Raw genomic sequence first — 14,169 nt, 5'->3', positions numbered from 1 at the left:
TCACCTGCTTTAGAAGGAGAGGGAACTCTTCAGATTTGATTAACAGCTGGTTTAGAGGGGAGGAAACGAAAATTAAGAAGGGAGGAGACTTCGAGATGGAAAAACAAGCAGCATGGGCGGTGCTATAATGTTTTTATGAAAGGCGGGATGGATATGAATCCAAACACAAGCTCTACTGTCTGAATTCAAGGAGGCTGAAGAGAAAGACCAGGCTGCTGCTTTACTGTCTGTGCGCAGAGGGGATGTTTGTGTCAGCTCTCCTTACATCTGGAACAAGAACGCTGTGAGAGTATTAGATTTTTTTTCCACTGAATCTGTGAAAATCTTTTTCACTTTAAACTGCACAACAGGCACAAAACAAACCAAAAAGTTATCGGAATATGTGCTTTTATTGTTCTCTGGCCACCCTGCCAGTGCAAAGACAGAAAAATAAAAATATATTTCTAGGTTCCAGTTTTGTAAAAGCCTCCGGCTTATTTCCAAACTATTTTTAATTGTTTTATTTTATATAGAGAGGGATATATTGTTTTAACCTCTAACAACCGTTCTCAAAAGCTGCTGACAGTGCAAAAAAAGACAATCATCAGATAAACGCTGCAGTGACCGTTGTCCTGCGCGCAAGGAGGACTTTTGCGCACAAGGCGTGGAGCGAGCAGAGGGCTATCATCAGGTGCTGGAAGGAGGGAAAAAACGACAAAACTTAGACAAAAAAAAATTAGTACCAATTAAGCAAAGACAAAATGACGGACGGACCAAGACAGCGGAGCAGCACGGCGGGATCTGCCAAGGATGCAGCGCCTCAGGAGGAGTCTGGGGGAGTTGCGCTCAAGAAGGAGATCGGACTTGTGAGCGCCTGTGGTATTATAGTTGGTGAGTGACTGTTTCTCTCTTCTTTTTACTGCACCTTTACCTGTGGTTCACTATTCACAGGAGGATATAGAGCTTGTATTGACTCAAAACAACAGAATAGTAAGGCTTGGATTAGTCAAACAGGGTTAAATGAATTAATAAAGAAAAAATAACCAGTTCAATCCTGCTGTATTATCGCCCTCTCTGCTGCTTGATTCACTAAAGCTTTCATCTAACTTTAAGCATCTTCACACTACCTTATCGCTGCTGTTTACCGAATTTGACTCACATGACTGATTGGAACGCTTGCAAACCTCTAGGAATAGATCTGTTTGCGCATTTTTTTTTTTTTTTTTTTTACCGATTCCTACTTACAAAACAGCTCCAGGCAGGTCCGAATTCATGGATAGGTTTTTTTTTCGTGCACATGTTTTTTATTTTTATTTTATTTTTTTAGAGAAAATCCTTCCCACAGCATGTTGCTACCACCACCGTGGCTCAGCATAGACACCATCAGAGTGATATGTAGTGTTTGTGCTTTGCCACACATGCTGGTTCGCATGTAGGCCAAAAAGTTGCATTTCATGTTCATTTCATGGATTATGTCAAACTGCACTGAGTTTCAGTAGATTTAAGCATTCAACTCTTCCAGATAGGCTTATAGTTGTTCTATCAACTGATTTTCCTAATTTTCTAAAGCCTGATAAAGATAAATGTGACATGTCTCAAAGACATGTCCGATTTATCCGGAAATTAAATTACAAGCATATAGATGATATTCAATGATGCACACATATTGGATGTGAAAAAGTTCAGGTTGTTTGGATATTTTTATTATGCACTTAATTTTGAAGAGAGGCCATTAATAGGTAGAGATAGAAAGAGAAACACGTGCTGTTACTGTCATGTTGGGATTTGGAACCAAATATAGATTAACAGGCTTGAGCTTTAATATAATAAAATGGAAAGCTACAGATTTTAAACAAAACAAACAGGACATAGAGCAATGTGTGACGGAAGAATCATGCATGGAACAATTTAAACCCAGGAGCTTAAATATATATATGACACTGAATGCAGGAGAGTGAGTTAGGATGAGCTGTCGAAGAGTCCAAACAGGAAGGCTGAAAAAAAGGTTCCAAGGATGAAGATAAAGAGAATAAGAAATAACTGAATATGTTAAGATCAGCGACAATGGATGGGTTCCATTGACAGCTGGGAAGCTGGGAAGAGCTATGCGCTATGCACAAAGACATAGGGAGTTGGATGTAGGAGTTTGCCCTGAAATTGAAAGATTGACGGTTCAAGCCCCGGCTCCGACTTTCAGTGCCGTTGTGTCCTTGGGCAAGACACTTCACCTGCATTGTCTACTGATGGTGGTCAGAGGGCCCGGTGGCACCAATGTACGGCAGCCCCGCTTCTGTCAGTGAGCCCCAGGGCAGCTGTGGCTACAATGTAGCTTGCCGCCATGAGTGTGTGCGTGAATGGGTGAATGAATGTAGTGTAAAGCGCTTTGGTCAAGGCTCCTGACTTGATAAAAGGCGCTATATTAGTACAGGCCATTTACCATTTACAAATGAAACCCTTTTATTGAAGAACCAGAGATCTGGACTTTAAGATAAGACTCTAAGAGTTAAGATCTAAGATAAACTAAGGAATAAACTAATATGGCAACACCTTTTCAACAAAAATTAACAGAGAAATTGAATTAATATATAAGACCTATATGAATGAATATAGTATGAATAATATGAATATAACCTATATGAATCCTAAATCAACAACTAAGAACTTATTTTGGCACAAACACAAATTAAAACCAAAATGAATTATTTTGCATTTGCTTTAGTAATATGCTAAAGCCAAAGTACAATAAAATGAGTGGCCTATCTTTTTAGCACACGCTTTATACTAACTTTCATTAAATAAATCAATCTTAAGTATTTTATCTCCACCATCAGCTTCATCATCAAACCTAACTCAGCACTGAGACTGGATGATGACACAGAGAGGTTAACATGGCTGCTCTAAGGTCAGCCAGGCTGAAACAATGCAGAGGACAAACATGTAAAGATAACTCCATCAAGCTAATCAATACTGACTCAGGGGCTTAAAACATGATGCAGGGTGTCCAGACGGAGTTAGGCTCTTCGTCACTAGATGGGAGGGGTAGGGAGGCGGTGACTCATTCCTGTGTTTCCGAGGTAACGGGAGGAAAGAGAGTGGGGTTTGAAGGTGACAGGGAGAGTGTGAACAGTGCAATGTTTTCCAAGGAGGTTTGCTGAAAGAGTAAAAGTAAAAGAGGTTGGGAGAGGATGAGAAGATACCGACCGAACCGGTCAGAGGTTTAAATCCTGCTTCATTTAAATATGAGAATAGCCTTTAGGAAAGGATTTAATCACAAACTTTAAACAGACAGACCCATCTTCTTCTTTTGATTTGACCACAAATAAATTGCTTATAAAGCATGAATCCCTACAGACTAACATCTTCCTCCTTATCCAACAGCCTTGTTTTGATGTTTTTGACAAGGTCAGAATAAAGGTACTTGTGTGGAAGCACAGGTCTTCATCTGGTGACACCTTCCTGAAGGTCATGTGTTATGCAGGTCCCTCCTCGCCACCAGTCCTAGAAACATTTCAGTAGATTTGCTCTGAGAAAGGAAAAATGAACCAAAACATGTGAGTCATAACAGACGATAGCTCATTGCATCATATATAATAAGACATGAGGTTGTAGTTTTTGTCAAAGATTGAGCAAATAGTTTTGGCAAAGGCTGTAAATACTTACATATGTGTGACTTTAACGTTTTCTATTTGCAATCTTTTTGTTTTCATCATAATGGGGTATTGTGTGACATTTTGAGGATATATCTATTTAATACCATTTGAAAAATGACTGAAGTATAATGCTTAAAAGTTATTTTCACATGAACTTTCTACATTTTTCATCTTCAATAACTACTAATTAGTGATTTAACAGCTGGATAAAAAATTACTGGTTAACTTATTAGACTTTTACATGTGTTTCAAGAGCAGCAGTTGATTAAATTTGGGTATAGATGTTCTTTAGACATTTTATAGGGTGATGGCAATAATTGTGCCATTAGTGATTGTGTTAAAAGAAAAACGTTTTGTGTATGAATGTTGGATTTATTTCACCTAAAGAATACATGTATGAATGTCATATATTTTGTGAAATCTGTTTAAAAAATGCACTTTTGCATTAACTCTTTTCGAACATCTTAACCAGAGGTTCCAAGTTATGTGAAAATTTCTCTTTAACAAGAGAGACGATTGATCCAGCTGCATATATACAGTTCTTTTTTTGGTTCCTCCATTTTAATAATAGTTTACCTTTACATCTCTCTTTTCTTCTACTGAACATTAACAAGGTTGGCAATCCAGCTCAGAGGATTTTACAGCTGTTCAGAGTCCTCGGAGCATTCACCAGGCTCCCCCTCGGTCACGGCGCTCGTCCTTGACCGAGTTACTCCTCCATACTTATTCAAGTCTGTCTGATCCTTTTGCTGTGAGCCTGCCCCGCTGGCTTTCCTTGAAAAAGTTGCCGAGTGCACAAGGACTTCAGACACTTTTATAGACCATTGTTCACTTTTTATCTAACACATAAACCCAGTAACTTGCACTGCATGAATTATGGATTACAAGTGAACTTTTGGCCTTTTGGAGAGAAGGACTCCACCCTAATCCTGTTTATTAGCTGCCGTTGTTTTCACTGCCCTGCTAAACTACTGGCACCCATTTCACATTCTGTTACATTACAACCACGACTGTGGTGCATTTTACTGTGATATAGTGTGTAATTGTAAAATGGAGGGTTGTGTTAATTTTAAAGTTCTTCAACCATTAGCCATTTAACTCTTTAAATCTTCTTTTTCTGTGTTAAAGAAAATTGTCCCACATCATTATGCTTCTGTCACCATGCTTCACCTAAGGGTTTAAGTGTTCAGGGTCGTATGCAGCCTTCTATTTCTGTCTGAGGCATACTGCAAAGTTTGTTGGTTTTCATTAAAGCTCTTTTTAGTTTAGCTGGGCACCAAAATATATCTTGGCTGTATTAATAACATTTAACTCTGTATGTTCTCGTTACAATCCTCTTATCGTTTTTATTAATATTGTTATAAAAATTGTCTTTAAAATCTTAAAGTGCAGTGAAAGTTTACATATGTGTGCATAAACTTTGTATTAATTCAGCTTGGTGGCTGTTTGACAACAGTATTGCTGTGGGGGGAAATGCAAGAATTAGTCAAAAACTAGGAGCTGATTACAATTACATAACCGAGCTGCACAGACAGTGTGCCAGGGGCTGCTGTTAGCTGTGATTTTGTCTAAGAGGAAACAGAAAGCTCCTGGCAAAAAGGAAAATATTGGGTTTTTCACCCTTTAACTGAAAAATAAGTGAGCTATGTATTTTATATTAAAAACCACACATATCAGAGAGCATACTTTTTCTATTTTTATTCACTGTAATGTATCATAAATACTTGCAGTCATTATAAAGACTCTGATTCAATGTTTATAAAATGTCCCTTATATTTAATTTGATAAATTTAATCATAAACATTTATTAAAATTACAGTAATATAATTTATGGCTGCAGGTATAGTCAGGGGTTCGATCTGCCATACAGATATCTATCAGGAGGGGCCCTACAAGTAAAGGGCCCTGCTGGTTGCCCACCCCCCTAATAGTGCATTTTAATTACTTTTATGTTTGAAATGAAATAACTATTACAACCAAAACAATAAAAAAGATGTGACACAATTTAGCTGCTACTAAAAGTGCCATTTAGTGGCTGGCTAGCTCAATTGGCAAGTCGCCCGTCCTGCAAAAAGGAATCCTGGGTTTGTGTCTCAGGTGCAAGTGTGGGTACTTAGGCAAGACCCTTCACGCTTATGCCTGCTTTGGGGAGTGGGGGCCTAATGGTTAGGACATTGCGCTTGAAATCCTGAGGTTCAAGCCCCACTCCCAAGGACTGCCACTCTGGGTCGCAGAAAGCACACACTGCTCCCCGGGTGCCGCACAATGGCAGCCTACTGCTTCCCAAGGGGATGAGAGTTAAGTTAAAAACATACCTCATGGAATTTTGATTCCCCTTACCATATGCAAGAATAAACAAATCAATCTCATCAGATAAATACATAAAATAACGTAAATTGCAATGATGGGGCTTGAGCAAACAGTCGGAGAGATCAGCAAAGTAAAATATGAAAAGGAGCTGAAAAGTGAAAGAAAAGAAAAAAAATCTGTATTTTTTTATACAAGAACAGTAAAAGCCCCACATGTTTTCTGAATAGCTCCAGATCTCATAAAGTAAGACATTTAGATTAAACCAGTCAGATTACTTGTTAGTCTATTCCCTATAATCACTTCCCACTTCACCATAACATGAAAAAAATGTAGATTAAAAATATGAAAGAATAAAGGGTTATTCACACACACTGGATTCGATTGTGCAGGTTTGTAAACATGTGGTGACAGACTAGCAGTTAGTCCATTTTTTAATGACTGGGTCAGCTGTTCAGTCCAGGGCCAGTCCAACACGAAAAAACATGATCTCATTTGAAAGGCACTCACTGGCACAGCCAGTCCAATTCTGCACTTTGATGGAAAGAAATAAATTTTCAATATAATGAGATAATATAATGCATCTGGTAACATGGAGACAAGTAAGTGCAAAAGGATGCCTTAGTCCAGTGGTCTCCAACCCTGGTCCTCAAGATCTACTGTCCTACAGATTTTAGATGCATCCCTGCTTCAACAGAGCTTAATTAAATGAATGGCTTGAAAAGGTAATCAATCATTTGATTCAGCTCTGTTGAAGCAGGGATGCATCTAAAATCTGTAGGACAGTAGATCTTGAGGACCAGGGTTGGAGACCACTGCCTTAGTCCATCTGCTTTGACTCTTAAAATACAGTCATGGATTGTTTAAATATGAGTATTAATAAGAAATACATTGCAATAACTAAAACCAAACTTACCTTCTATTTGTTTACTGTTTATTTCCTATTATAAATCATTAAAATCATTCATCAAGGACACAGTTTTCGTTTAAGTAAAACCCATATAATATTTTGTATTTATTTCTTAGATGCTAAGATATTAATACTGATAAAAGACAAAAGATTAGAGTAGAAGAAAGGTCATGGATGATCAATTTAAACTCTACAAGTTAATGTATTTTTTCTATACAGAAAGTGTTTCATAGTAAAGCCTTGCTCGATGGGGAACAACAGACTGTGCTGTAAAAATGTTTTATTATTAGTTCTAATAGAACAAAATAAAATAGTTTCTTGGCCAGACAGCTGTAAAAAATAACAGTGTGATAAAAGAAGAAAATAATATGTAGAATAATAATTAATCAGATGTTTGTAAATCTCTAATCATAAATTAAATAAATAAATCAGAATCATACGGAAGCTTGGATTAAGGTTTTTCTAAATATTTTGAAAGCTCCATTGTCTCCTTCAGCGAAAGTTTGTTTGCTTGTTTTCATTAGTTGCATAAACTTTCTCTTTACTCTTCAATTTAAATACTTTTTACAAAAGGAATTCAGGTAAAAAATTATTGCGCGCCTTTTTGTTTGATTCAGAATCATTTACAGAAAATTGTATATGGCTGAAACAGCATGAAGATTTTTTTCTGAATCAAATGTTTACATGTATAGTTATAATCTTTTAAGAAGAGGGATTATATTTAACCCTTTGGTCTCTTTTCTTGAAGCCTATGACACAGCCCTTCAGTGACGGAGGCACATAGAACTGAACATGCTTGGGGCAAGCCTGCTGACAGTTCTAGACGAATATGCAAATGTATTATTGAATGCTGTCGGCTCATTTTTCTGATTCTTTTGCTTTGGAGGCCAGGAAGGGATCACAGTGAAATGCTGTAGTATTATCTGGCTCACAGTTTTGCACTTTGAATGCTGAGGCAGCTCTACCAAATCGTGCAGACTGGGATATTAACACTGGCTTTAGGAGGGGCCCTTCACAAAAGAGTGCCTTGAGCCCCAAAATGGCTAAGTTCGTCTCTGGGTATATTGCAGCCATAAAGAAAAATCAAAGTTCACCAGAAACAGATATGTGCTCTTCCTTTGTTAAACTGTATTGCAGTACAAAAAAAAAAGGAAATGGGAAAAACATTTTGGTGATATTTGTTAAAAGACTTAATCCAATATTTCACAATAAAGTTATAGCGGCTTGGACATTTTGGTTTGGCAATACACTTTTTGATAAAACAGTTGCTGAAATGAGATGGTATTAATTGAAGTCTTCGAAACAATCGGATGGTTTAGAGCTGTCTGTTTTAAAAGTAACGATTAAAAAAAGAAAATCCACCAAGAGACAAATGGAAACAAGAACAGGAAACATAAAGATTCCCCACAGTCAGCAGTCCGATACGCGGCTGTGCAAAGCTGCACATGATAATGACAGCACAGCATGCACTGGATCTTGCGGAATCAGTCTGTCGGTCAGGCGAGTCAGTAAAACTTAACCAAAGAAAAGCTAATCAGACAGGGTGGAAGTCACAAAACTAAGCGTTGAGTCAGCACATAGCGTTTTTTTCAGAACGTCAAAGTTCATGCACTGCAGAAACCCCACTGTTATAAAGATGGCCAGGTAATCCAGGAGAGGACAGATTTTTGTCCTTCTTACCTGCAAATGGAGTTGATTAAACACAAAAATCTCTTTTTTGCTTTTATATGGAAAGCAGATATTAAAGTATATATCTAGTAGTGCAAACTGAGATAAATGTAGGACTTTTACTATTATCATTTGGAATAAAAATCTTAAATTGCCTATTTTACAGGTCTAGACACTTTCAATCAGAGTATATCACTGTATTGGGTTTGAAGTAACTTTTTTGCACATTGTTTGGTTATATGTTTTATAGCTTACTACACTTTATGGCTGTGTCAGGAGCCAGAAGAGATCTGACTATCATTCAGTACTCTGACTTTTGTACTTGCATGCCCCTTAGCCAGTCATCCAGCTCATTATGATTCAAAGCCAGCGATCTTTGACATCTTACCACCTTACGCAGAGTCAAATCCCAGTAAATCCTGTGCCTGAACTCTTTTGGGCCTAGCTCTATCCCAGGCGGCAGCTCTTTCATCTCCGCCAATCAGCGTTCCCACCAACTTTCCATGAAAACGGCACTTTGATGCTCAGCGAATCTGTCAGGGCATTGTTCTCCCCCCCCTTCTGTATCCACCTTTAATCTCTCTTTGCACTCATTCACCCCTGCTTTCTGTCTTTCTCATATCTCTCTGCAACGTCAGCATAATTCAACCATCGTTTTGTTTTTTTCTTTGCTCTTTTCCATTTGAGTCTGCTAATCCCCAGTCTGATTTTGACCCTTTTTCTGCTTAGTTTGTCTCTAAACAGGCATAAAATAAAAAATGATGACAAAGTATTATGGCAGCTTGAGAAATTATGCAAATGAGGTTGAATTTTTGCAATTTCAGACACAAAAATTAGCTAGTATGAAAATACTAAAACTATGTGATTCAAAAACAGACATATTTCAGTGGAAAGAAATTGTGAAAACTGAAAAATTGGAAGTAAAAGCATCAACAAGGCCTCAGAGACTAAGTGTGTTTAACATAGTTGCTCTTACAGTAAAAAATAAACGTTTAAGCATATATAGCTAAGAGGGTGTAAATTTGTAAAAATATCGTCTTAATGGTCCATTGCATTATTGACAAGATTTGGTGGTGATTTTTAAGCATAGAAGCCCACGTTAAATAGTCCAAAGTATACTTGGCCACAAATCAGGGACGGTTTTATTTAAAAGATGTTTTCAATCTTCAAAAAAACAAAAATGCTGGTTGAAGCAAAAATGTTTTCATATTTAATTAGCAATGTTCTTTTTATTATTTTAATTTAACCGAATAGAAAGTAGGACCACATATATAGAGCGGCTGTTATTTAAAAAAGAAAGACTCAAACTCACCAGTGCAGTAAACTTGACAAAAGAGAGCGAATATTTAAAAAAAAAAAGCGACCCACAGCACGCTTTTAAAAAAATTTCTAAAGCAACAAAATGAAAAATAAATAAATGAAAAACAGCATATAAAAACTTAAAAAGTGATAGGACATTATGTATTTTCATAAGGAAGCAGTGTGGGGTTATGGGTCTTACTCAGGGAGCCAGAGTGGCAGTCTGTTGGAGTGAGTGATCAAACTCACAACCTCAGGATTCAAAGCCCTAGCCACTAGGCTGCCACCCACCCGTTTTAGATATAATTGATTCGCAGATAAGACGTTATAATGTTTTATTTCTGGTGAGCAAATGAAATACAGAAAAATCTGAAAGATTATTTTAGCAATGAAAACAAAATGTTGAAAAAAATAAATTGGAGCTAATGAATACTTTCTACCTCACATTCTTTGGTAAAAGCTTTGCAAAAAGTTTAGACATCGATGTTTTAAAGCAGGGGTAGGCCACTCCGGTCTTTATGGGTGAGTATTGGTCAAATGGCTAACTTACCTGCTTAGTTTGCAGTCAGCCTCTTTAGAGTCCTGTTAGTCATATCATAGGTGTGATGGACTAGGGACAGCAGATGGTAGCAGCGAACTGGTCCTCAACGACTTAAGTTGCCCATCCCTGCCCTAAATCACACTTGATAAATTCAAAAGTTGTTTTTAAGCGTTATTTTGTGTGGGACGGGCTCATCAGGGTGTTTGGTGGAGTAATGCAATCCCATAGTAAGGAGCTCACTGGTTGTGTGAACCTTGGAGGTTCTTTTCATCCAGGTGTGTTTTTTTTTCCTATGTTCCAGAACATTCAAGTTAACTTTATTGGTTACTTTATATTGTCCTTGGACCTGCACCTCGCTTCTCTCCCCTATGATTGGTTATTTGTTTTTTTATCCCCTTGTGAAAAAGCCAGCAGAGCATAGATGGATGCATAACTGACTAAATGTGATCAGTTCCATTTGAATTAGTTTTTGCTCCAAAGAAATACAGGCCAAACATTATTTAGGAGAATTAAGGTGCGTAATAAAATGAAGGAAATGCAGATGTGTTGTTTGAAATAAATGGAACCTGATATCAAAATTGAAAATAGAGTTAAAACTCTTTCTGCTTGGTTTTAGATTAAATTAAAATGGGTTCAAACACATTAATGTTTACTCTTTTATTTTAAAACAGGGAGGTCTTCAACACACAATATTTTACGCTTCCAGGCTGAGCTAAGATAAATCTCACCACCTCATCTGAAGCTTTTGAGTTAAACCTAAACCTAATAGATGCATCTTGCACCTTATCTTCCTGTACTGAAAGCTGATGCCTCTCTCCATCAGGTAATATTATCGGCTCGGGTATCTTCGTCAGCCCAAAGGGAGTGTTGGAGAACGCCAGCTCCGTGGGCCTGGCCCTGATCGTCTGGATCATCACAGGCATCATCACGGCCATTGGAGCGCTATGCTATGCTGAGCTGGGTGTTACCATCCCCAAGTCAGGGGGGGACTACTCCTACGTGAAGGATATATTCGGAGGACTGGCTGGGTAAGCGTGCACAGTTAGACATCCACATACCCCATATCACATATTGTTTCTCAGCAGGAGCAACACAATGTCACTCCTTAACAGTTGCTTCAATTTAACAGTCTTAGACTGTGGTTACTTTCTCACCTCTTTTTTAGAGTATATGAAGCATATTGTGCTTGAAATCTGAAGTCAAAAACAAGAAGTGTGAAACCATAACAAATATTCATAGCATATAAGCAGGATCTGGAAGCCAAGTCACCAACAATCATGGAACCAAATCTATCAGAGGCATCTGACATCTAGTTAGTCAAACTGGGTTACTGGTGGTGTAAATCATTTCACTTGAAAGAAAATTAAATGGTTGCCAGATTTGTAAATTCACAAACTCCAGAAAATACATCTTGACAAAAACCAACAGATGCATTAGCCTCAATACTGAAATGTTCCGGACTAATATAATGATGTATATGATGTCACTGTGTCAACCAGAGGTGGAAGGCTGAAGCAAAGCAAAGATGGCTGCTCTGATTTTAGAAGAAATACGCTCTATTTCTTTTAGAAAAATTTGGAAAAGGATGCCATTTTTGCCTTAGTGTATCGGAGAGATGTTTGCACGTTCCTTCTGACGTGTTTTGGGAAGAAGTTAACAAATCAAGAGTGTGATATGGCGTAGATGCTACCACTGCTGTGATTGGCTCAAAGTTCGATAAAAGGTGTGTGCCAATGGTGATTTACCCAATCAGGTCAGAGAATTGTACTGAAAGTCCCTCCCTTTTCAAGCAGTTTCAAATTCAAATTGAACTAATCAGATCGATCGGTCTTATGCCAGGTTAGTTTATCAAAGGTTTAGTTAAGGAATAAGACTGTGCCTTCAAGGAAATATAGTTACATCAAAATGGCTTAACATCCTTGGTTTAGTTTTCCCCTTAAAGCTGTCAGGATGCAATGCAGTCATAAAGAGCTGAAAAAAACAGAGACAATGCTGAAACAAACTTTGCAAAAACAGTTCTGCATGTTTTACACAGGTTTAGTTGGCTTCACTAACTAGGGCTGTTCAGCATCCATGGTAAAACATTTGTAAGGAGGTGCTGGAAGATAAACAAAAGGAGAAATTATGCCAGTTGCACCCAAAGCAGCACTTTTATTATTCAGATTCCTGGTTATGGCTTAATTAAGGGTCTATTTTATGTTGCGTTATAGGAATATGAAATGTAGGCTCTCAAATGGAAACACTTATAAAACTATTAGATGCATCCTTTAGAGATAATTAAAATACAGTTTGAGCATATTTATTTCTGTCTCTATTCTGTTGGCAGAAAATGTAAAAAAAAAAAAAAAAAAAAAAAGCTTTGAATCTTTTTTAGCAGCAGGACAACGTTAGAGTAAGTCAGAGGGCCTGGGGGCCATCGGGTGAACAGTTTAATAATACATCAAAGAGGTGATCCTGCTATCTTAATCATGTGTTCCGGATCAGAGAAACATATGGTCATTTTTTTAAACCTATTTTGGTCTGAACAAGTTAATGATTTTATTTTTTAACCTGGAGAAAAACATCAAAACTGGCTAATAAAAGCAACAAAAAAAAATATGTAATCCTCTTTATTGATATTTTCTGGTTATTATTTCAGGCAAAATAAAGACATCTTAAAAAGTCTCTGCAACTCCAACAATGCAACTCAAACCTATTTTGTGAACCAGAGTTAATTTTAAAAGAGCTAAACGGCTGTAATTAAAGTGTTAAGTTCCTGCACCTGAGGACCAAACCTGAGGGAAGGATGTTAAATAGAGTTTGATTCCACATGATTCTGGTGACGTCCAGACCACAGCCTCTTTATGTCCATCCTGAAAGCCTTTAAAAGCTTGGGAACCGTACAAAGTAGCAAAAACAAACAATATCATATAAAACAATGTGGCTTCTTGGTGTAGATTTCACATGCCGTTCGCCTTGGACCCGACTGTAAACACGCATTGTTTGATTCCTAGCCATCACATATTCTCAGGGAGGAATTTAAACAGACAAAACAGCCACAGGTTGTTTGTGCGTCTTTGTTAGAGCAACAATCAATACACATCAATGAGCATTTACATCAAGAGACTTTGTAGTTTGTGGTTTCAGATGCTTCCATATAAATAAACGGCGTTCCGATGCTGATTGTAGTGCGGTGGCTTTTGTCCCCATGTGTTCATGTACAGCATGTGTAGGGTTGAAGGTGTGTCTCCATGTTCATGTAAGTCAATAAATGAAACGGCTGAGAACGGTTATTACGGGCCCTTGTTGCTTCAGCTGGGCGAAGCTTAGTTTATAGAAGTGGACAAATGAAAGGGTATTAGTTCAGAAATCAAAGAGCCATTGTTGTGTCACACCAGAGACAGAGACATGTTTTATATCAGTGTCAATGTGAAGGAAGTGCCTGTTTAGGATTTGCTTTGTAGGATGTAAATGAATAATAATAATAATATAAAATAAATCTCAAAATACCTCCTGATTGTCCACAAGCCCAGTGCCCTGCAGGAGGATTCATACCTCCTTAACTTTTCCATATTGTTTACATCAGAAACACAAAGCTCATTGTGTATTATTCTAGTTTTATGTAACAGACCAGCACTAAGTAACACATAATTATAAAGCGAGGGGGAAATAACATATGGATTTGAAATATTTACAAACTGCCAAGCCCACCATAAAATTAAAACAAAACAATTGACCGTTGTCTGCATAATAGCATAATATTTAGCTTGAAATGTTAAAGATATTAAAACAAAGGTTCAAGCGTAATGAGGTTATGAAACAATCTTCAATGCCGG

At 37.5% G+C, this 14,169-nt stretch overlaps 1 protein-coding gene across 1 annotated transcript in view; it reads left to right on the top strand.

Moving 5' to 3' along the window:
• Positions 1 to 3: 3 nt before the first annotated feature.
• The window catches only part of slc7a8a (solute carrier family 7 member 8a), a 36,120-nt gene continuing 21,954 nt past the window's right edge, over positions 4 to 14,169 (top strand). Inside the window, exons 1-2 of the mRNA XM_038270357.1 lie at positions 4 to 870; positions 11,178 to 11,382. Coding sequence (XP_038126285.1) covers positions 741 to 870; positions 11,178 to 11,382 — 335 coding nt within the window. The 5' untranslated portion in view covers positions 4 to 740. The remainder of the gene's footprint in view (positions 871 to 11,177; positions 11,383 to 14,169) is intronic.

This window comes from Cyprinodon tularosa, unplaced genomic scaffold (genome assembly GCF_016077235.1).
Source record: "Cyprinodon tularosa strain WSP-4 unplaced genomic scaffold, ASM1607723v1 ctg76, whole genome shotgun sequence".
Lineage (NCBI taxonomy): Eukaryota > Metazoa > Chordata > Actinopteri > Cyprinodontiformes > Cyprinodontidae > Cyprinodon > Cyprinodon tularosa.
This window is presented reverse-complemented; position numbering and strand designations above follow the sequence as displayed.